The sequence below is a fragment of the Natator depressus genome, chromosome 8, assembly GCF_965152275.1.
Source record: "Natator depressus isolate rNatDep1 chromosome 8, rNatDep2.hap1, whole genome shotgun sequence".
NCBI classification, from domain to species: Eukaryota; Metazoa; Chordata; order Testudines; family Cheloniidae; genus Natator; species Natator depressus.
The window spans coordinates 76,662,899-76,686,793 of NC_134241.1; the positions used below are offsets into that span (position 1 = coordinate 76,662,899).

Sequence of the window (23,895 nt, forward strand, 5' to 3'; positions counted from 1 at the left end):
GGTAGAGCTCCCATTGACTTTAAAGGGGCCAGAATTTCACCCCAAATTGCTCCCATAACGCAAATCTCTTCCTGCTACTTCTGCATACAGCCCCCATTGACTTCAATGTCAGATGTGCATGCAAAAGGCTGCATAATCAAGTCCAATGATCATACAATCTAAATTTGACTGGACTCATTAGGGGAAAAGTATTGAGACAAATTCTCAATTATATACTGTAAATTACTTTTAACAACCAGTGATTTGGACAATTACGGAGTACAAGAATAGAGTAGGTTATTAAAAATGTGTAAAGTTGATTATCCCCTTGAGAAGCAGAAGTTTGACTCTTTGAGGTCAAAGGATTTTAAAATACTCTCTGAATGAATTAATATGATATAAAAGTAGCCACAATCTTGATTCCTCCTCCACCCCAACATGTAATATGTTTAAATATTTTTCAATTAGTAAGTTTCTAAAGAGATGCCTATTTCTGTATCACCACTCTCAATTTTATCAATTCACAGCAAGGAGAGGACGGGAGTTGATATTATCTGAGGAAATAAAGATTTTTTCCATGATTAGAACTACAAAAAATAAATGTCTCCTTTAAAATGCAAAGATTTTTAATATATTTTTAAGATGACTATTTCATTCATTTTTCTAAATTTAAATCTTGGCAAAAGAGGAGCAGAAGTTCAAAAACTGTATTTATAGGATTATATCCTGGCAAAACTTCTACTGATTTCACCCATAGTTTTCTTCTCAAACTAGGACACTTGCTCGTATGTTTAAATGCCCTATTTCGTTAGCTAGTTGGGTACTAAGTTTTCACATTGTATCTTTGTTCAGAGATAGTATTCTGAAAATTTTACAAAAGGATCAAGAAAATAAGGTGCTTTAAGCAAATAAATCCAAATTATATGGAAGAGAGACAAAATGTGATCTGCCCTAAAAATGTTCTTTTTTAAAAATGATAAATATCCATTGTATTTCCAAAATTTACCTAACAGAAAATTTCAGAACTGCAACAGCCACTCTATGACGACTCTCCAGTACTTCAGTACTTCTTGTCCAGCTAGACAACCAGCTACTAGAAGAAACATAAATCGAGTAGCAAATCCTGTTCCCCAGTGATGTGTTGGCATCATTAATGAAGCTGATACACAGGAAAGGTATCAAGCAAAATCCTGTCTGGTGCATGCTACATAAATCAGTAATCAGAAAGAAAGATCCACCAGTACTTAATAGGGGAGAACAATTATTTGAGAAAGTGGTTTTTTTTTAAAATCTCAAAAGAGGAAGGTCCAAAGGATAGTAAAGCAAATTTAAAAATTAAATACTGGATAGTGTCTCAATTAATCTTTTCAATTAACCTTTTTGGCAGCAAACATCCAATGTACACATGATTTTCAACTCCCAATCATTTTCATATTACAAAAAACAAATGCATTAAAGAAACTCCATCTTAATAACTTTATAACATTGCTTTAAGCACCATCCGTAGGAATTCAGATATATGTCACATTATCTCCTCCCTCCACCCCAATCAAACCCAGGGAAACTAATTTTTATAAACTGAAGGTGAAAAAAGGGGTAATTACTGTGATTTTTTAAAAAGTTATACGTTCTTTGTAGGTATTCACTGCAGTTTGTTAAAACACAGTGTCCCCAATACCCAAACATCTGTTCACTAATCTCAACTATACTTAATCTACCAGGTGTTTCAAGCTGCTAATAACAGCAAATCATACAAGTTTACAATAGCGACATAAGGCAGTTACATAAACACATTTATGTCAAGTTCAACATCTCTCTCAATCACACATTTGATTTTCTTTTTCCTCTTTCAAGTGTTATAAAAAGATACAGACTAATTTTAGGTAAAGAGAACTTCTGGACAATGTGCTGTGTTAGTAAAGTTGTAGAGGTCATTGAAGTGCATTTCAGTGATGTCCAACAGTTAACTAAAATAGGAAGCAGAACAGCAGATGAGATGTTTTTTACTCCACATGTAACAAAGCTGGTGCAAAAACCACTTTCAGCTAATTACTTGTAACCTTTTGGTCCAAATACATAAAATATGCAGTATTTACAGCATTTTACTCCTTTTGTAAATGCAATGCTTTAAAACACATTATAAAGCACCTTAGTAAAAATATTCTACAGGTAAAAGTATAGAAGTAGGAAAACCTAAACCATACCACAGCTCACTAATGGAGTCATAATATGGATTCATCACTATCTCAGTTTACAGTCATTACAAAGAATCCATGGAGCAACTTGATACTGAATTTACGAGGGTTTTTTTATATTGATGTATAAGCATTCATTAGAACTGCAGGCAATGCCAACTTCTTTTGCAGAATTTTCCCAACTTCAGCTGGCAGTTGGGGAGAGGGAGGAAAAGGAAATACTGGCTTGATTCTCTTTTTACAATATTAATATGGAAATTATTTTTTTAAAACACTAATGATTAGTTATAACTTTTCTTTTTAATAAAACCACATTTATATATATGGGCAAATCCAGCAGCGGCATTTCTTAGCAGAACACGATTAACCATTCCAATGAATATCATGTAACGTGACTCACAAAAACAAAGCACAGATGTCAACCAGTTATTAACACTATTCATAATTGTATACAACCAAAATCTCCATGTAGAAGCTGGGAAAACAAATGAGTTCTTGTTTGCAGAAGTTTAAACGAAAATAAATTGCTCTGAGAATCAACAACAGCATAAATAGAAGCATTTTTTGTTTATATTTCCAACCAGAACCTCTGTGTGGTTAATATCTGTAAAGGAAAATGTAGGTTTCTTCAGGGAAAGGGTAGTAACTCCCACTGAAACTATTAGTTAGATAAAAGAACTGAAGCTTAAGTCAAGTATCCAACACCTTTGGTGTGATCCACAGCCCACTTTCCTCAGCTCTAGAGAGAAATACCTCAGAGGTCTACCAGCAATCTATTTTCCAGGGCTGAGAACTAAGATGACAAAGTGACCAAAGGTTTAGTCCATTAATCTAACAGTAAACCTTGTTCTTAGTTCGACTTAGGGTAAATCTTTTCATAGAAAAAGTTTTGCGCCAGAATATACAATTCTCCATCTTTTTCCCGAACTGCATGTGCTCTGACAAACTGAAATTGCTCCAGTGCAAATTCATAGAACTCATTCTCCATTTTCCAAATTTCCGACTGCTGCAGCTTGGCAATGGTTTCTTTTGTTGGGAGCTTTTTCTCTGTTGTTTTCCTAAGATGAGACTTTTTTCCTAAATGGAAAAAGAAAACAGTTATAACTCCACTTGCACTTACAAGTTTAAATAATTCCAGAATTGTACCATACAGACTACAGTTGCTTTATTTGCACAGTTTCTTCAATCAACATATTGATAAATTGTAAAAAAGTTGATAGAACTTAATCCCGAATTTATTAATATAACCATGTGGAACTGGTAAATTCAAACCTTTGCCACTAAGCATTGATGCATTTTGCATTAGTGTTTACTCAAGAGAACCCGCTCCTCACTCTATGCAAAGGACTCAGTTATTAAAGCTCCAAACAGGAAATGGTCACTTAGTGAACTGTGTTACCCCACATAATCGCCTTGTAAGATCTTTATTTCAAACTTGATTAATATCTACTTGGAAATTACTATGGATACTAAATACTAAGAAATTAAGAAAATTCAAAGCCAGAAGCATCTACTACCAGAAAAGCTGGTTCAGAGAACACGCTTTGTTTAAGGTGCAGCTTTACTAATTTTAATACTGATGATCACTCTTCATAAGAGCGACAGTTGAATGATTAAAAAACTACATACAAAATGTTAATTTTGCATATTTAGGGGCTTCTAAACAATAATCTTGTCCCTCTTCCTGTTCAGAGGCAGAAGTCCTGCCCAGAGTCCTACATCACCACATGCAGCAGGGCCAACTGAGGCATCAGCAGCTACCTAGAGAGGGTTCAGCTATTTCCAATGGCAGCAGTCTATGATAACCGAAGAAGAGGAGAAACATGGATCTGTATGTCCATAGCCCAAACAATCTGATGCAGGATGGGGACAACAAGCCCTTGCAAAGGTAAGACATCAGAGCAAATAGGTAGGATCATGCTAAAAACAAACCAAAACTCAGCAGCAAGATGTCCAATTTGAAATAGACTTTGGGAGGCTGTAAGTCTCATGGGGTATGCCTACACTGCGCTTTACAACCTAAAGCAGCAAGTCTCAGCTGAGTAGACACTTGGGCTCAGGACGTAGCTCAGGCTCTGAAGGGTGGGCTTCAAAGCTTGAGCTCCAGCTGAAGCATCTATTCAGCTGTTTTTAGCACCCAAGCACAAGCCTGAGTCTGTAGACCTGGGCTCTGAGACTTGCTGCCATGGGTTTTAAAACACAGTGTAGACATACCCATTGAGACTTTATGGGCCTCCAAATGTACAGGTACCTTCAGACACAGGTAAACTGGGCATTCTCTATGCCTGCAAGAAGGGGATTTAGATTTAGTATAATCAAACGTTATGCTCTTTGGAGCAGTGAATATTTCTTCATCTGGGTTTGGAAAGTGCTCGCCCCGTGGGTGCTACAACAGTAGAAGTAATAAAAAACGGTTACTAACCTTTCTGTAACTGTTGTTCTTCGAGATGTGTTGCTTATGTCCATTCCACATTAGGTGTGCGTGCACCGTTGCCAGAGATTTTTCTCTCAATGGTATCTATCGGGTTGGCTCTAGCACCCTTTGGTGCCACACATTTCTGCACTAGTATAAGGGGTGTCATCGGCCCTGCACCCTCTCAGTTCCTTCTTGCCGGCTAACTCTGACAGAGGGGAAGGAGAGTAGGTTGTGGAATGGACATGAGCAACGTATCTCAAAGAACAGTAGTTATGGGAAAGTTAGTAACCGTTTTTCTTCTTTGAGTGCTTGCTCATGTCCATTCCACATTAGGTGACTGACAAGTAGTACCCAAGGAGATAGGCTTGGAGTTCATGGGCATGCTGATTGTAATCACTGCTCTCCCAAATCTGGTATCACCTCCAGCCTGCTGGGTGATGGCATAGTGGGAAGGTATGCACTTGAACCAGGACCTGGGCCAGAAATACCGCTAATGAGCCCTGAGCGCTTGTCGAATGAGTAGTCAAGATAGCAGGAGGTGGAATATCTGCCTGCTCATAGCACACCTGAATACAGGAGATTACCCAAGATGAGATTCTCTGGGCTGAAACTGACAGGCCTTTCATCCTCTCTTCTACTGCCACAAAGAGTTGCATACATCTACAGAATGGTTTAGTCCTCTCAAAGTAGAAGACTAGGGCACATCTGACATCCAATGAGTGACGCTGCCATTCTTCTGAATTCCTGTGTGGTTTCAGGAAGAAAACTGGCAGGAAAATGGGCTGGTTACTATGGAACTGAAAAACCATTTTTGGCAGGAATGTTAGGTGGGGGCCCAGTTGAACCTGGTCCTTGATTAACACAGTGTATAGTGGTTCTGATGCAAGGGCCTTGATTTCTGAGACGCTTCTGGGGCTGAGGTAATCACTATCATGAAGGCAACCTTCCAGGAAAGAAACAGCACAGGGCACGATGCTAGCGGCTCAAAGGGAGGGCCTATGAGTCTTGACAGGACCAGTTTTAAATCCCACAGGGAAATCGACTCACAAATCTGAGGGTAAAGTCTCTCTAACCCTTTAAGAGAGAAGATGGACATCTTGTGCAAGAAAACTGACCTACCGTTCACTGGCAGCTGGAAGGCTGAGATTGCTGCTGGGTCTACCATGATAGATGCAACGGCCAAGACCTTGCTGTTTTAGGTGGAGCAGGTATTCCAGTATAGATTGAAGGGAAGACCGAGTGAGTTGGAGATAGACCTCGTTAGGAAAACAATTTTGAAAAAACGCTTCCACTTGCACATGTAGGTAGCCCTAGTAGATGGCTTCTTGCTACCTAGCAAGACCTAGTGGACTTGTTCTGAACAGGCTTGTTCCTCCAGGCGCAACCATGGAGCTTCCACAAGATCAGGTGAAGGGCTCTGAGGTTTGGGTGGAGTAAACAGCCCTGGATCTTGTGAGATTAGTTGCATTACTGACAAGTCTAGCAGTGTACTGAACCAGTGTTGGCATGGCCATACCAGGGCTATTAGAATAATGCTCGCCTTGTCCTGCTTCATTTTCAGAAGGATTTTCAGATTTTGTACACAAAAGGAACTGGAGAAAATTCATAAAATAGAAGATCTGTCCACGGAAGCAGGAAGACGTTTGAAAGGGAGCCCGGGCTATGACTGTGAAGCGAGCAAAACTGATGGTATTTCTTGTTCTGCCTGGTTGGAAACAGATCTATCTGGGGAGATCCCCACCTTTGGAAGATGAACCTGGTGGCCTGGGAGTGGCCTGGTGAGAGGAGAAAGATCAGCTGAGGTGATCTGCCAGGACCTTCTGAGCTCCCAGAAGATGGATAGCTTCAAGGTGAATGGAGTGCTTCACGCAGAAGTCCCATAGATGGACGGCCTCCTGACACAGGGCCCAGGAGCATGCTCCTCCCTGCTTGTTGATGTAGAACATGGCTGCAGTGTTGTCCATGAGTACTCATACTACTTTGCCTGTGATCTGGGGAAGAAACACTTGGCAAGCTAAGCGTACCACTCTGAACTCTCTGACATTTATGTGTAGGGAGAGCTCTTCATGGGTCCACTGACCCGGTGGTCTTAGGCGGTCGAAATGGGCTCCCAACCTAGATCGGAAGCATCCGAAATCAGGGATACTGATGGCTGGGGGATAGGGTGACCAGATGTCCCGATTTTATAGGGACAGTCCCAATTTTTGGGTCTTTTTCTTATATAGGCTTCTATTACCCCCCAGCCCCATCCTGATTTTTCACACTTGCTGTCTTGTCATCCTACTGGGGGATGACAAAGGGAATGCCCGCCATAGGTGGCTGGGGGCTCCTTCTACCAGTTGAGGGAGGCAAGGACCAGAGCTGGAACTCTAAGCACAAGAAGCTGAGAAGTGGTCAAGTTGCTGAGACCTGAAATGCCTCCTCGAAGGATCCCGTGCATAGAGGCCCAGGGACCAGAGGATAGCCCTGGAGTCGTTCAGGCCATGAAGCTTTGTGTCCGTTTGCTCCGAAAACAATGAGGTACCATCGAATGGGAGGTCTTGGATTGACTGTTGGACCTTTTATAGTAGCCCCAAGGATTGCAGCCAAGCATTAGCCTCATGACCACTGTGGAAGGCATCATTTTGGCTACTGCGTCAGCTGCGTTCAGGGTCACCTGGAGTAGGGCTCTATGTTCTTTTCCTCCTCTAAGAAGGCAGAGAACTCTTGCATGGAGCCCTCAGGCAGCAAATCCTTAAATTTTGTCAGAGAATCCCACATATTATAATCGTTCCTGTACAGCAGGGCTTGCTGGTTCAAGATACAAAGTTGCAATCTTCCTGTTGAATAAATTTTTCTGCCAAACAGATCTAGTTTAAGTCTTTCTGTCTAGGGATAGTGTTTGTCTGGCCCTCTCATTGGCTGCTGTTATGACTAGGGACTGAGAAGGAGGATGAGAATATAAGTACTGGTACCAATTGGCTGGCATATAGTAATTCTTCTCTGCCTTCATCCAAGTGGGAGGAAGAGAAGATGGGGTCTGCCACAGGGCTCTTATCAGACCCATAACAACCTTGTTGATGGGAGGGCCACCTCGGATGGTAATGCAGTGAGCAACTCAGTCAAGAAGATCTTGTTTGGGAAGGAAGAGGCCTGTACCGGTGGGGGAGCTTCTTCCTCTTCTTCTGCCCTGATTACATACATCGGGCCCACATCTTGTGTGTTGGTACTGGACTTGGTACTAGAGTCGGGATCTGATGCCGAATGGAGCCATGCAGGAGCCCACCTCTTCGAAGCCACTGAGTAGGACTGGTGGGACGTAGGATAGATAACGGCAACAGCTCTTGGGATGCGTGTAGGGCTCCACCTCAGACTGAAGAAATGTCCTCCTGAGGTGACCACAGGGAAGCAGTACCCCTCATTTCTGTCAGTTGGTGCTGAGGGTCCAGGGACTGGTGCCGGACTGGGGATGACCTCACAGAAGAAACATGGCCTGGCCTGCCTTTGGAAGATGCCAAGGGCCCCGGTGCTGGGAAAGAGCTTGGAGCCCACTGCTCTTTTTTGCTCATGCTCATTGGAACCGGAGGTTGTGGCACTGGAGTCAGTGGTACTGGGAGAGAAGTCCCTGGCTGCTGCAAAGGTCTCTGGGGTAGAAGGCACTGTGATGACTTCCTGGCATATGCGGAGTGGTGGTGGTGGTCTTGCACCGGAATCAATGGCCCTCAGGGCGGCGTCAGTGCTACCATGGGACCGGGGTGGAGAAGTGGCCCAGTGTGGGTCGCACTCCACTGCCTTCCCCATTTGCCTTACCTCAGCACTGGGGAGTGTCCTCTCTCAGATCACTGCTTCTCATGTTTTTTTCTCAGTACCAGAGATGGAGAACAGTGTCAAGAAACACGCAGTGCCAGAGAGGTGCTTCACAGCAAAGCTGAAGTGCTCCATGCAGAATCTGAGCTGCTTGGCTCTGACGTCAGTCTAAGAGCGGCTTCTGTTAGGATAGCCCTCAGTGTTGCCTGTGTCTTCATATGAGGCTTATAGTCCCGACAGATCTGACTGTGCTCTCATATATGAACCCTTCCCAGAGGCTTTGGACAACTGGAATGTGGGTCGCTCATCGGTAGAGGCTTGCTACAGGAGGCACAAGGTTTGAAGCCTGGGGCTTAGGGCATGCCCAGCTCCAAGGGCAAAGGGAGCCCCTCTACACTAAAGGAGGGGGACTAATTACCTACACTAGTATTATTTACACTATTTACACTACTACTAATGGAAGACTAATAAACTAAGCTGAACAGAAAATACCACTGAAACACCTTGCCAAAGCAAAAGATGTTCCAGCAACTGTCATGGGCGGTAAGAAGAAACAGAGGATGCGGGGCTGGCAACACCCCTTATACTGGCAGATAAGCGCGCAGCATCAGAGACCACAAGAGCCAGCCCGACAGATACCACTGAGGGAAAAATCTCCAGCAGTGGTGCATGTGTGCACCTAATGCAGAATGGACATGAGCCAGCACTCGAAGAAGAAATAATCATATGTTGGTGTAGCAATAATTGTATACATAATACATACATAAACACATAAATCATTCTAACACCACTTCCAGAAGATTATATTTCTGAAAATTACACTGTGGCAAAGGAACTGGCAATTTGCTTGTTCTGCAGTGACTTTCCTTAAATAATGATTTACTTTCCTGGGACAATATTTCTGGAAATGTCCAGAAATACTACTTAATATTTTTTGTCTAAAATGATCCTTCTGGCTTTAAATATGTCAACATTTAAAAAATAAATCACTTAAAAACAAAAAGTATAGCCTTAAGGAATCAATCTGAAAGAAAAAAGTGCAAGCTTCCCCTTTTCTTGTTTAAGGCTGGCTCTCCCTCCTCCTTCCACCACCCCGTACTTTCCTATTGTTTTGGCCTCAGTTTTGCAAGCTGATCCACGCAGACAGACCTCAATGTTTGTATAGATTCCCACTGACATACAGGAGTTTTATACAGATTAAAGGATCCTTTAGTGGAGCTCCACCTGGGTGCAGAAATCTCCCAGTTTGCAAGATCAGGGCCCTAGCCTGTCAGTTCCTCTTTGGGGCTGGGCCCTTTTATTAGTAAAGTCTACCATGTTTTACCTGCATGTATAAATAACAGTAAGTTAGTCATATTACTGCAGAACTGCTGCACAGACCAAATGCTCCACCCTGGTTGCGTGTAATGAACATACGGGCTAAAGATTCTTGGCCTGCATGGTAAAACTGATAGAAGAACTCTTTTGGAATGATTCCGCCTCCTGCATAGTAACATCAGTCAACTGAGAAGCAACCCTGGCAGAGACTCAAGACTGCTCATCCAGGTCTGAAGAGGTCATGTGAAAGCATAAATGAAAAAGGGGTGAGGAAGAAATGAAAACAGCTATTCAAATACCTGTCCGGTACAGTTCTGTAGCACCCCTAAAGAATCGGGGCAAAGTTGCCTCCAATAACATAATAAAGTCTTCAAGCTCTTCAGTGACTCCCACTAGGAAGTATTCATTAATCAGGTTGTACTTGGCTTGTTCCAAAGCCCATCTGCTCCCCACATTCCTAAAATGATAAAAAGTAATTACAGCAAGGTTCTGAAGTCAGCCAAGAATTCTTGATTCCTAGATGTAGTTTTCTTCACATCATCTTTGCACAGGCAAGAGACTCATTTTAAATCACACCCATCTCTAATTTCCTTTTCCTAACCCCCCCCCCCCCGGGGCAATTTCTCTCACCTGTGATTCTGTCAACACCAAACCCAAATGTCATGGATTATGGCTTTACAAGGCCGCTCACAACAGTCTCTTGCTAATAGTAACACCTTACCCACGAGGGTTTAGCAATTATATGGCTATTAATTTAATTAATTCAGTTTCTAAAATTTTACTTTTTCTGTGTCTCAAGAGTCAAATGGTCAGAACTACCATTTTTTTACCTACTCAAAAAATGAGGTGTGTGTGTGTGTGTGGGGGGCACATGCCCTCCTTTCCCTCTGATAAATATCATCTCATAATTCCTCTGACTTAACAAGTATTATTCATTACCATAGTTAAATGCCCACACAAAAGCAAAGCTGGCCTTACAAAGGAGAAAGAATAGAGCTGTCATCTCTCCCACTCTCATGGTTTCATTGTCCCCCCTTCCTCTCTGGCAGAGGGGCTCAACTTTTCGTCTTCCTCTGGTCCCACTGCCAGACTGGGGTACATGGGGCTTGCCCACATTATACAGAGTTTGCACTTGAGTAAAAGTCGCCAAGTGGCCACCTGCTTTGCTTGTGATTAAATCCAGCAAATTTAGTGATAACAGGCTTGATAATAATGCTCCGTGTCTTCACTCAGAACCTTTAAGTATATTTGTTTCCACAGATAGCAGTTAGCAACTTCTCTATCACTGAGTGTTAAAAGGATTTGAATGGAATTGTTGTGCACAAATAAGCCACTTTCAAACTTACATTCCCTGGAGACTAACAAAGTACATGGCTCTTGTATAAGAAACAAAAATGCTTGATCCACATGTACAGTTAATCCTTATCAAATTTCATTTCACCTTCTAACAACTAAGCTGCCTTTATTATTGAGAGATTGGCATACAGCTTATCACAACAGCACCTCAAACCAAGCTACTTATATCATTTTCCCTCTGTATAAAACTCAAATAGCTTGAACAGGAGAACACTTAGTTCAGGCAAACATGTACACTAAGATTTACCTGATTCAACAAAAAATTGTCACTACTGAATCTGTAATACTGGGGTCTATAATGGAAATGCTGATTTTTAGTTAAAGAATTGTTTGCACACTTCTATAATGTCTATTACAAAACAAATGTCTTTTAAACTTATTCCTTGGAAAATAGTTTCTCAACATCTAACCCTCCACCACACATTTACTGATTAAATATAGATTATAGTGATAATATACTTGATTAGCAGCTTAAGCCAATTTTATCTCCCTACCAGCATTCTGAGCTGTGGCCACAGAAGAATGGAATTTGAAGCCAAAGTTTCTCTGGAGCACAGTCTGAGCCTCCAGCTGCTACACATTCATCAAAGGTCTGGAACAAAAGACAAAGTTGCACAGTGAGCTATACACCCCAGCCTTCATATGAAACATCTTACAGTTAGTTGTTAAATGTGCCGGGGATAGAGGAACACGAGATGGGGGGGGGGGGGGGGGAAAGAGAGAAAATGTATTTTTTTTTCAAGTGTTGTTTTCAAAATACCTTATAAAGAGAATCTATTGGTCTTAACATTTTGTGATTGAAATTAACTGACTACTTTAAGTCCTGCTTGTATCCTCTGCAGAAAAGTGGATTCTGTCAGAACCAGCAAGACTATATATTGTTAATATTACAGTTTTTCCTTATTACAAAAGTCATAACAATGGTCCCAAATGCTGAAATAATATTACTGCAAAACGGAGTGTGGACTGGATCATAACTGTATTATACAGCGAATATTTTGTTTTTATAAATGATAGGATCAATAGTCTACCACTATTTTACCGTACCAACAAATTACTGGTATCTATTTTCAAATCTGAGTCTGTAAAACACGGTTACTTACCTTCTTGTAACTGTTGTTCTTTGAGATGTGTTGTTCATGTCCATTCCAATCAGGTGTGCGCATGCCGCATGCACGGTCCTCGGAAACTTTTTCCCTTAGCAGCTCCCATCGGGTCAGCTAGGAAGCCTCTTGGAGTGGCGCCTTCATGGTGCTCAATATATGACCCTGCCGACCCTACCCCCTCTTCAGTTCCTTCTTGCCAGCTACTCCGACAGAGGGGAAGGAGGACGGATATTGGAATGGACGTGAACAACACATCTCGAAGAACAGTTACAAGAAGATGAGTAACCGTCTTTTCTTCTTCGAGTGCTTGTTCACATTGATTCCAATCAGGTGATTCCCAAGCTCTCCCCCGGGCGTGGGGTCGGAGTTAAGAAATCACTGACTGGAGCACCACTCTACCGAGAGCACTGTCATCTCTAGCATGCTGGGTGATGGCACAGTGGGTGGTAAATGTGTGCACCGAAGACCAAGTTGCCGCTCTGCAGATCTCCTGGATGGGCACCTGGGTCAGGAAAGTGGCGGACGAGCTCATGTCGAATGGGCCATAATAGCCAGGGTTGGGACCTTAGCGAGGTACAGATGCAGTCCGTGATTTAGGAAGAAATGCATTCTGAGGAGACTGGAAGCCTCTTCATGTGGTCTGCCACTGCTACAAACAGTTGTTTCGACTTCCTGAAAGGCTTCGTGGGCTCAGTGTAGAATGCTAGCGCTCTCCGCTCACCTAGTGAGTGAAACCTCTGCTCCTGTGCAGTAGCATGTGGCTTGGGATAGAACACTGATAAAAAAGGTCTTGGCCAATGTGGAATTGGGGTACCACCTTGGGAAGGAAGGATGGGTGCGGCCTGAGCTGTACTTTGTCCTTATGGAAGACTCTGTGTGCGTGTGTGTGGGTGGGGGGGGGATGTCAGAGGTTAATGCAGCAACACATTGACCTTGTAATCTGGTCAGAAGGTCTGCCAAGCTAGTCTCACCACTCTAAGCTCCTTTATATTGATGTGGAGCGGGATCTAGGACTGCAACCACCGGCCCTGTGTCTGTAGATCTCCAACATGGGCCCCCCAACACAGGTCTTACGCATCCATTACTAAGGTCTTGGCCGGTTGAGGGATGCTGAATGGGACTCCTTCGCAGACCATGCGAGGGTCCAGCCACCACCACAGGGTATCTAAAACTTGCTCCAGCACTATTATTACAGTCCAAACTGTCTCGACCTGGGTGATAAGCTGAGGTGAGCCATGCCTGGAGTGACCTGAGCCTCAGCCTGGCATGCCTGACCAAATAGGTGCATGCCGCCATGTGTCCAAGGAGACTGAGGCATGTCCTCATGGCTGTAACGGGGTATCGCCTGAGAATCTGAATGATGCTTGAAATCTAGACTCTGGTAGTATTGCTTCTGCCTGAACTGAGACCAGCACTGCCCCAGTGAATTCTATTCACTGGGTCGGTGACAGCATCGACTTTTCCACGTTGAGGAGTCGTCCTAGTCTCTGGAAGGTCTCTCTGACTAACTGGACTTGGGACTTCACCTGCTCCCTGGAGCGCCCCCGCAGCAACCAGTCGTCGAGGTAGAGATAAACCTGTACCTGCCTCTTGTGGAGAAAGGCCACGACTACCGACATGCACTTGGTGAACACCCGGGGGGACCTTTGATGCACTGTGAACTGATAGTGTTTGTGGTTGACAACAAACCTCAGGAAACGTCTATAGGCCAGCTAAATGACTATATGAAAGTGCGTCTTTCATGTCAAGGGCACCTTACAAGTCCCCTGGATCCAGGGAAGGAATAATCATGCTCAGGGAGACCATGAGGAACTTCAACTTTACCATGAACTGATTTGAGTCCTCGCAGGTCTAAGATGGGTCTGAGACCTGATGTTTGCCTTGGGGATTAGGAAATAGAGTAGAATCCCTTGCCCCTTAGCTCCTGAGGAACCTCCTCCGCTGCCCCTATGGCGAGGAGTGATTGCATCTCCTGGATAAGGACTTGTTCGTGAGGAGGGTCTCTGAAGAGGGACGGGAAACGGGGGTGGGAAGGAGCAGAATTGGAGAGAATATACCACTTCTAGCAAAGAAGAGCATCTTTGCGAGCAGGCTGGCTAACCTAGTAAGGAGGGCTTTAAACTAGGTTCACCGGGGGAAGGAGACCAAAGCCCTGAGGTAAGTGGGAAAACGGGATACCGGGAGGAAGCACAGGCAGGAACGTCTGTGAGGGGAGGGCTCCTGCCTCATACTGAGAATGAGGGGCGATCAGCAGGTTATCTCAAGTGCTTATATACGAATGCACAAAGCCTTGGAAACAAGCAGGGAGAACTGGAGGTCCTGGTGATGATGTCAGGGAATTATGACGTGATTGGAATAACAGAGACTTGGTGGGATAACTCACATGACTGGAGTACTGTCATGGATGGTTATAAACTGTTCAGGAAGGACAGGCAGGGCAGAAAAGGTGGGGGAGCAGCACTGTATGTAAGGGAGCAGTATGACTGCTCAGAGCTCCGGTACGAAACTGCAGAAAAACCTGAGTGTCTCTGGATTAAGTTTAGAAGTGTGAGTAACAAGAGTGATGTAGTGGTGGGAGTCTGCTATAGACCACCGGAGCAGGGGGATGAGGTGGATGAGGCTTTCTTCCGGCAACTCGCAGAAGCTACTAGATCGCACGCCCTGGTTCTCATGGGTGACTTTAATTTTCCTGATATTTGCTGGGAGAGCAATACAGCAGTGCATAGACAATCCAGGAAGTTTTTGGAAAGCGTAGGGGACAATTTCCTGGTGCAAGTGCTAGACGAGCCAACTGGGGGGGGAGCTTTTCTTGACCTGCTGCTCACAAACAGGGAAGAATTAGTGGGGGAAGCAAAAGTGGATGGGAATCTGGGAGGCAGTGACCATGAGATGGTCAAGTTCAGGATCCTGACACAGGGAAGAAAGGTAAGCAGCAGGATACGGACCCTGGACTTCAGGAAAGCAGACTTCGACTCCCTCAGGGAGCGGATGGGTAGGATCCCCTGGGGGACTAACATGAAGGGGAAAGGAGTCCAGGAGAGCTGGCTGTATTTCAAGGAATCCCTGTTGAGGTTACAGGGACAAACCATCCCGATGAGTCGAAAGAATAGTAAATATGGCAGGCGACCAGCTTGGCTTAATGGTGAAATCCTAGCGGATCTTAAACATAAAAAAGAAGCTTACAAGAAGTGGAAGGTTGGACATATGACCAGGGAAGAGTATAAAAATATTGCTCGGGCATGTAGGAATGAAATCAGGAGGGCCAAATCGTACCTGGAGCTGCAGCTAGCAAGAGATGTCAAGAGTAACAAGAAGGGTTTCTTCAGGTATGTTAGCAACAAGAAGAAAGCCAAGGAAAGTGTGGGCCCCTTACTGAATGAGGGAGGCAACCTAGTGACAGAGGATGTGGAAAAAGCTAATGTGCTCAATGCTTTTTTTGCCTCTGTCTTCACTAACAAGGACAGCTCCCAGACTGCTGCGCTGGGCATCGCAACATGGGGAGTAGATGGCCAGCCCTCTGTGGAGAAAGAGGTGGTTAGGGACTATTTAGAAAAGCTGGACGTGCACAAGTCCATGGGGCCGGACGAGTTGCACCCGAGAGTGCTAAAGGAATTGGCGGCTGTGATTGCAGAGCCATTGGCCATTATCTTTGAAAACTCGTGGCGAACGGGGGAAGTCCCGGATGACTGGAAAAAGGCTAATGTAGTGCCCATCTTTAAAAAAGGGAAGGAGGAGGATCCTGGGAACTACAGGCCAGTCAGCCTCACCTCAGTCCCCGGAAAAATCATGGAGCAGGTCCTCAAGGAATCAATCCTGAAGCACTCACACGAGAGTAAAGTGATCAGGAACAGTCAGCATGGATTCACCAAGGGAAGGTCATGCCTGACTAATCTAATCGCCTTCTATGATGAGATTACTGATTTTGTGGATGAAGGGAAAGCAGTGGATGTATTGTTTCTTGACTTTAGCAGAGCTTTTGACACGGTCTCCCACAGTATTCTTGCGAGCAACTTAAAGAAGAATGGGCTGGATGAATGGACTATAAGGTGGGTAGAAAGTTGGCTAGATTGTCGGGCTCAACGGGTAGTGATCAATGGCTCCATGTCTAGTTGGCAGCCGGTGTCAAGTGGAGTGCCCCAGGGGTCGGTCCTGGGGCCGGTTTTGTTCAATATCTTCATAAATGATCTGGAGGATGGTGTGGATTGCACTCTTAGCAAATTTGCGGATGATACTAAACTGGGAGGAGTGGTAGATACGCTGGAGGGCAGAGATAGGATACAGAGGGACCTAGACAAATTGGAGGACTGGGCCAAAAGAAACCTGATGAGGTTCAATAAGGATAAGTGCAGGGTCCTGCACTTAGGACGAAAGAACCCAATGCACAGCTACAGACTAGGGACCGAATGGCTAGGCAGCAGTTCTGCGGAAAAGGACCTAGGGGTTACAGTGGACGAGAAGCTGGATATGAGTCAGCAGTGTGCCCTTGTTGCCAAGAAGGCCAATGGCATTTTGGGATGTATAAGTAGGGGCATAGCGAGCAGATCGAGGGACGTGATCGTTCCCCTCTATTCGACATTGGTGAGGCCTCATCTGGAGTACTGTGTCCAGTTTTGGGCCCCGCACTACAAGAAGGATGTGGATAAACTGGAGAGAGTCCAGCGAAGGGCAACAAAAATGATTAGGGGTCTGGAACACATGACTTATGAGGAGAGGCTGAGGGAACTGGGATTGTTTAGTCTGCAGAAGAGAAGAATGAGGGGGGATTTGATAGCTGCTTTCAACTACCTGAGAAGTGGTTGAAAAGAGGATGGTTCTAGACTATTCTCAGTGGTAGAAGATGACAGGACAAGGAGTAATGGTCTCAAGTTGCAGTGGGGGAGGTTTAGGTTGGATATTAGGAAAAACTTTTTCACTAGGAGGGTGGTGAAACACTGGAATGCGTTACCTAGGGAGGTGGTAGAATCTCCTTCCTCGGAAGTTTTTAAGGTCAGGCTTGACAAAGCCCTGGCTGGGATGATTTAACTGGGGATTGGTCCTGCTTTGAGCAGGGGGTTGGACTAGATGACCTCTTGAGGTCCCTTCCAACCCTGATATTCTATGATTCTATCGTGCAGAGAACCCAGCGGTCTGATGTTATATGCGACCATGGACGGGAGAAGTGGGATAGATGGCTCAGAAAACAGAGGTAAGGATCCGGGATAGTGGGGGGTACGCCGTCCTCAGGTGTTCCTTCAAAGCCCTTGTTTGGATCCCGACAGTGGCTTGGTAGGGTCCTGCCCCTGGCCTGAAGGCAGGTTAGAAGGTCTATGCCTATTGTTCCTGCCCCTAGGACAGTATGTCCCCACATACAATATGAGGCTCATATTGTTTCTGCTGCTGCTGGGGTTGAGGCTTGAAAGGCTTTCTCCGGGTAGCAAGCGAGTGCATTCCCAGAGATTTCATACTGTCCTCGAGTCTGTCCGCTCCGAAAACAGCCCTGCGCCCTTAAAGGGAAGGTCCTGCAGGGTCTGTTGAACTTCCAGGGGAAGACCGGAAGCTTGAAGCCATACAGTCCTCCTCACGACCACTCCAGAGGAGATGGTATGTTCCACCGAGTCTGCCGAGTCAAGGGAGGCCTGTAGGGATGCATTGGCCGCTGCCTTCCTCTCCTCTACCAGAGCTGAGAACTCTGCCTTTACTCCGCGAGGAGCAACTCTTTGTATTTGGACATAGAGTCCCAAGACTAAAGTTACACCTGCTGAGGACAGGCTGCTGGTTGGCTATCCCCAGCTGTAGGTCCCCTGAGACATATACTTACCTGCCAAAGAGGTCCATACATTTGGCCTCCTCAGCCTTGCGTGCAGCGCCTGTTGCCCTTGGCGCTCATTTTCATTCATCGCCGAGACCACCAGGGAGCAAGGGTGTGGATGGAAGAATAAAAACTCATAGCCCTTGGAGGGTACAAATACTTCCTTTCCACTCCCCTGTTAGTGGGTGGAATCGAGTCTGGAATCTGCCACAGAGTCTTGTTATTCTTTTGAATAGTTTTTACTATAGGTAATGCCACTCTGCGATGGGGATCTGGAACAGTGCTGGTCCGGCGACAAGGAGAGCCTCATCATCGTGGGCTTGCCTCTAGATGGGACCCATCTAGGAGGTGCTGGAGGCTTCTCTCTAACAGCTGGGGGTGGGTGCAGTTATTTCAATGAGCTCCTTAGCAGCTTCAAAAGTGTCTGGGGGGAGGGGGGCTCCAAAACCTCCACCAGGCACTGCCCCGCTGGATAGTCATTAAGTGCCAGGCACAACGGTGCTGCCGGGGGCGCCGGAGTGATGGCACAAGTTCTTGCTGCTTGGGAGCTGAGCCTTTCCTCTGGAGCAGCAAAGCCTCCCCTGATGGTGTCGCAGCTCTCTGAGGAGAGCACCCTCTGTCGGCCTTCTTATGGCGCTTGTGGGGCAACGGAGATGTGGATTAATGCCAGGGCACTGCTCCTTGCTGTGGTGCTGAGCGTCTGGGATTCACGGACCAATGAACGGAGTGCAGCTTCCATCAGTAACTGTTTTAAATGGAAGTCACGCTCCTTTCTAGTTCTAGGCTTGAAAGCCTTACAAATCTTGCAGTGCTCAGACTGCTGCGCCTCCCCTAGACAAGTCAAGCACAAGTTGTGGGGATCGCTATTAGGCATAGGCTTTCGCATACACTGCAAGACAAACCCTTGGGCTTGAGGCATGCCCCAAAGTCCAAGGCGGGATGAGGGGATAGGAACAATCCCACGCACCAATTTCTATACTAACTACAAACAATAATACACTAACTACTAAAACAAGAAACTGGGTAGAACTAGGTACTAGGCTAAGGGAACACTTGCAAGCAAGTGAAATGCAGTTCCAACGCCACCACAGACGGTAAGAAGGAACTGAAGGGAGTTGAGCTGACAGGGTCATATATTGAGTGCCATGAAGGAGCCGCTCCAGGGGGCTCCCTAGCCGACCCAAGGGGAGCTGCTAAGGGAAAAAATTTCTGACGACTGTGCACGCAGCGCGCGCACACCTAATTGGAATAGACGTGAACAAGCACTCGAAGAAGAACCTAAAATACTATGGCTCCAAATAAGGGTAGACATGAAAGTAAGTTACTGCATCCAACTTCACTTTGAAGGAAAAAAACTAGACCCATGACATCATTCTACACACATGGATACCTGCAGTGAAGCACAGTGTTTCAAGCTTATAATGTCAGTTACAATAAACGTTCTGTTAACATTGGAGGGAAGTTAGTATTAAAAACATGCTATACATACAATAGTCAGAAACTCAAGTATTTATGATTTCTCTAAGCCAGGTATAGGATACATGTTTAGAGCACAGTACTGTTTTTATTCTGTGGAAGTATATTATACTAATGAAGACAGCTTTTTACAATATTTCTTGTGTTCTGTGTAATTAAAAACGTTACTGTTTTGATAAGTTCATCAAATGTATCAAGTGAAAATAAATTGGGGAAAAGAGTAAAAAAAAAAAAAGTAAGACTTGCATTTGTTTAATTTTAACTGACTATAGACTAGTAAGATTTAGGACTCTACCACTCTTGTAACTGTTGTTAGGAATCCAACCCAAGATGCAGACACCTACAAGCAGATTGCTTGAAATTGCTGCAGTTTGGTAAAATCATGCATCTCCAAATAAAGCTCTGCCCATACTTCAGTAATATATATTTGCGCATTTTCACTAGTGAAGAACTTTAAAGTGTTCAGAATTGAGCACTGATAACAATGTGGCATCTCACTGAAATGATGCTTTTCTGAAAGATAAGATAAGCATGTTTTAACCTGTTTCAGAGTAGCAGCCGTGTTAGCCTGTATCCGCAAAAAGAAAAGGAGTACTTGTGGCACCTTAGAGACAAACAAACAAATTGTCTGCACTTCATCGGATGCATGCAGTGGACCCGAGTCACAAAACAACTTAAGAATCTGCTCAGCTCAGAATGAGCTAGTTAGTATCTTAAAAGTTGCCAGACAGAAAGCTTTATGCTTGAAACAACAGAGGAAAATGATGATCTTTTTTCCTCTTTCATGAGTGCTAGCTTTCCACTTTAAGTATTTATCCAGCATCAATCAACGTATCCAAGCATTGACCTGTCCTGGGCACATTTCCCGACCTGTGCAGACATATGCCAAATGTCAAATATGAGTTGGAATTTATCAGCCGATAAGATTTCTCCTGCAGCACAGGTCACTTTGTAGTCACCAGGGAGGGGATCACAGAGGCCAGGGAGACCATGCAGAACTTCAGTTTGACCATAAACTGGTTCAGATCCCGCAGGTCCAGGATGGGCCTGAGTCCCCCTTTGGCCTTCGGGATAAGGAAATAGCGGGAATAGAACCCCTTGCCTCTGAACGCCCCAGGGACCATTTCCACTGCTCCCAGGTCTAGGAGCTGCCCCACCTCCTGGTCTAGCAGGGCTTCGTACGAAGGATCCCCCAGAAGGAACGGGGGTGGGAGATGGTTGGGCAGGGACGAAACAAATTGCAGCGTATAGCCCCGGGAGACCGTGTTGAGGATCCAACGGTCTGAGGTTAGTTGCGACTGCTCCGGGAGGAAAGCAAAAAACCAATTGCATAAGGGAAGCTTTATTGAGAGGGGATCCCTTTCGGGAACTGTCAGGGTGTCCCCCGGCGTCCCATCAAAACCGCCTTTTCCCCGCTGAGGGCGCCTCTTATAGTCTCTCGACTTTTTATAGGCAGCCTTGTACTTAGGCAGGGCAGCCGGAGCAGGGGCCTGCTGCGGCTTAAACTTAGTTTTGGCCGGAACCAGAACATAAAGACCCAGGGTCTGCAGGGTTGTGCGGGAGTCCTTCATGCCATGCAGCTGTGTATCCGTTTGTTCCGCAAACAGAGCCTTCAAACGGGAGATCCTGCATGGCTGACTGCGCCTCACTGAACAGCCGGAGCCACAACGCCCTTCTCATGGACACCGCCGAGGCCCTGGATCGAGCTGCCGTGTCCGCCGCATCTGACGCCGCCTGCAGGGACGCCCGGCAGCAGCTGCAAGCTCCTCCACCAGTGCCTTGAACTCTTTCTTATCGCGCTCCTGGAGGGAGTCCTTGAATTTGGGCAGTGAACCCCACTTCAAGTTGAATTCATATCTGCTCAGGAGAGCCTGGTGGTTTGCCATCCACAACTGGAAACTCGAGGATGAATAAACCTTTCTGCCAAAAGACTCCAGCCTCCTTGAGTCTTGATTTTTCAGAGTGGGGGCTGGTTGGCCCTGCCGCTCCCTGTGGTTGACCATCTCGACCACCAGGGAGTTGGGCATTGGGTGGGTGTAGAGGTACTCGTGCCCCTTGATGGGTACAAAGTACTTGTGTTCTGCCTTCTTCGAGATGGGGGCTAGGGAAGCTGGCGTTTGCCACAGGGCATTTGAAATCCTTGCCACCCCCTCATGGAGGGGCAAAGCCACCCTGCCCGGTGCTGAAGATGACAGTACATTGAACAGGAAGTCCGAGGACTCCTCCAGTTCCTCTACCTGGAGGTGAAGGCTCGATGCCACCCATTTTAAAAGTTCTTGATGGCCCTAAAGTCCTCCTGCGGGACAGAGGGGGGCGGGGCCGCTATCACCTCATCCAGGGAGGGTGAGGAAGCTGGTACGGTGCTCTGGGTATCTGCCGGCACCGGAGGGTCCACCACCTGGTCGGTCTCCTGGAACAGTGCCAATGATGTACGTCCCACCAACCCTCTCCTCGGGGGCCTGGAGAGAGAGGCCGATGGTGCCTCTGAGACTCTGGCTACCGAGCGGGACCCCACCAGGGGGCTGCATTGGAGGCCATGGTGCCCACTGGTACCACTGTGCCAGCCACTGGGCCTGGTGCCACTGCACCTGCTGTGGCACCGATGGCCCCGGTTGTTCGGCATTGGGAATGTTCCCGCGACCAAGACCGGTGCTGTGCCGGATGCAACTGTAGAGAACCCAGCGGTGAGCCGACACTGGCAGCGCTCCTAGTCCCGGAAGTCTCTGGCCATCTGCAGGGTCTCCAGCGAGGACGGCATCCAGATATCTGGGGAGGCCTGGTCTGACGTGGCTGGGCTGCTCCGCTCAACATGAGTCGGAGGCCTAGAGGCCTGAAAGGAATGAGGTCTAGTCTCTGCCCCTGGTTTACCTCGGTGCCACTGTGAAGAAGGCACTTTCTTAGCTTTCTTATGCCCCACAGATGGGGAGCGGTGTTGACTAGTCAAAGGCACCGGGAGGGTCGCAGCACACCGATGCCGCAGTGCTGATTCTGAGCAGTGCGCCGGAGCCAGGGTCAACCCCGACTCCATGAGAATGGCCCGGAGCCTAAAGTCTCTTTCTCTCTTAGTCTGAGGTTTAAACGACTTGCAAATTTTGCAACCATCACTGATATTGGTCCCACCCAAACAGCATAGACAGTCTGTGTGTGGATCACTCTTTGGCATAGATCGCCTGCAAGTGTCGCATGCCTTAAAACCCGGGGCGTGGGGCATGCCCCGGCCCGGGTACTCTAACTAAATGAACTAACTAACTACAGGTACTAGCACTGAACGAATGAAAAGTTCTGGGGATGAGCTACAGCAAAGCTGGAGCAGCACAGTTCCGATGCACCTTCACCAGCAGCAAGAAGGAACTGAGAGTGGGGGGAGCACGCAGCTCCCCTTATACCGTGCCGTGGAGGCACCACTCCAGGGGTCACTGGGGTGCTTCCCCTACGGGTACTGCTAGGGGAAAAACTTCCGGCACCGGTGCACGTGGCGAGCACGCATACCTATTGTGGAATACACATGAGCAATCACTCGAAGAAGAACCTTAACTAGTTGCTTATTTACTTAAGAATTTTTAAGTAACGTGATTAATAAGAGAAAAACATAACTCTTAGCAATCTTAACTGGTTTTCTAAATGTAAGTTTTTGGTTTTGGACTGTATCAAGAAAAATCATATCAAATAAGCAGCTAAACTGTCTTGCTGAAAGAAACATGCAGAAGATGCTGCAGTATTGTTAATGCTTAAATTAGCGGCTCTTTGGAAGTTATCTGAAATCATACGTACCATGACACAATTCAGATGGGATTCTAAGATATAGTAAATGATTATGATGATGGATACTCTGGTTGGGTTAGTCAGTTGTTGATCGTTCTGAACTTTATATCTGATGTAAGTAAAATTGTCATCCTCTTGTTAAGTAACTTTGAAAAGGTTGCACGGGCAGCACTATAATCTGAATTATTATAGTGGAAGAAATTAATGCTTGGTGACAAAATTTTATCTGGGTAGAATAGGGTGCTTGCGGGACAGTTCAAATGTGTATGGCAACAACAGTAATATCTAAAATCAAAATACATTTATGTTAGCAAAAGTGACATGATAAAAGATTGAAAACAAGAGCCTGAAGTACAAGAACAGAGAATTATTAAGTAACACATTAGGAAGGTTTAAATTGAAACTAATGATAATAGCTCTAATCTCTGAAGGAAGTTATTTAAAGTGCATTCTATTCTGAAAAGAGATTCCATAGAAATGGCATTGTGGGATTTTGGCTTATTGGTTCTTAATAAATGCACACCAGATGTGTTCAGATTACAAATTACATGTAAAATTATGTTTTTATTTTTTGTTTTTTTAATTAACTTCCAGTCCAGTCCACTTATCCTGGACTTGGAATCACAGTTCTCTATCTCACACATCTCCACCAGTGAAAAGTTCTGCAGGCCAATTATGCCTCCAATGACGCTGTGTAACCACACTACCTTCAGT

General features: G+C 45.6%; 1 protein-coding gene across 2 annotated transcripts in view; it reads right to left on the reverse strand.

Annotated features, from left to right (window-relative positions):
- Positions 1 to 726: 726 nt before the first annotated feature.
- The window catches only part of HS2ST1 (heparan sulfate 2-O-sulfotransferase 1), a 173,426-nt gene continuing 150,257 nt past the window's right edge, over positions 727 to 23,895 (reverse strand). For both annotated transcript variants that reach the window (XM_074961382.1, XM_074961383.1), the window contains exons 5-7: positions 11,544 to 11,641; positions 9,993 to 10,150; positions 727 to 3,251 (exon numbers count right to left, since the gene is read on the reverse strand). In XM_074961382.1, the coding sequence (XP_074817483.1) occupies positions 3,025 to 3,251; positions 9,993 to 10,150; positions 11,544 to 11,641 (483 nt within the window). In that variant the 3' untranslated portion in view covers positions 727 to 3,024. The remainder of the gene's footprint in view (positions 3,252 to 9,992; positions 10,151 to 11,543; positions 11,642 to 23,895) is intronic.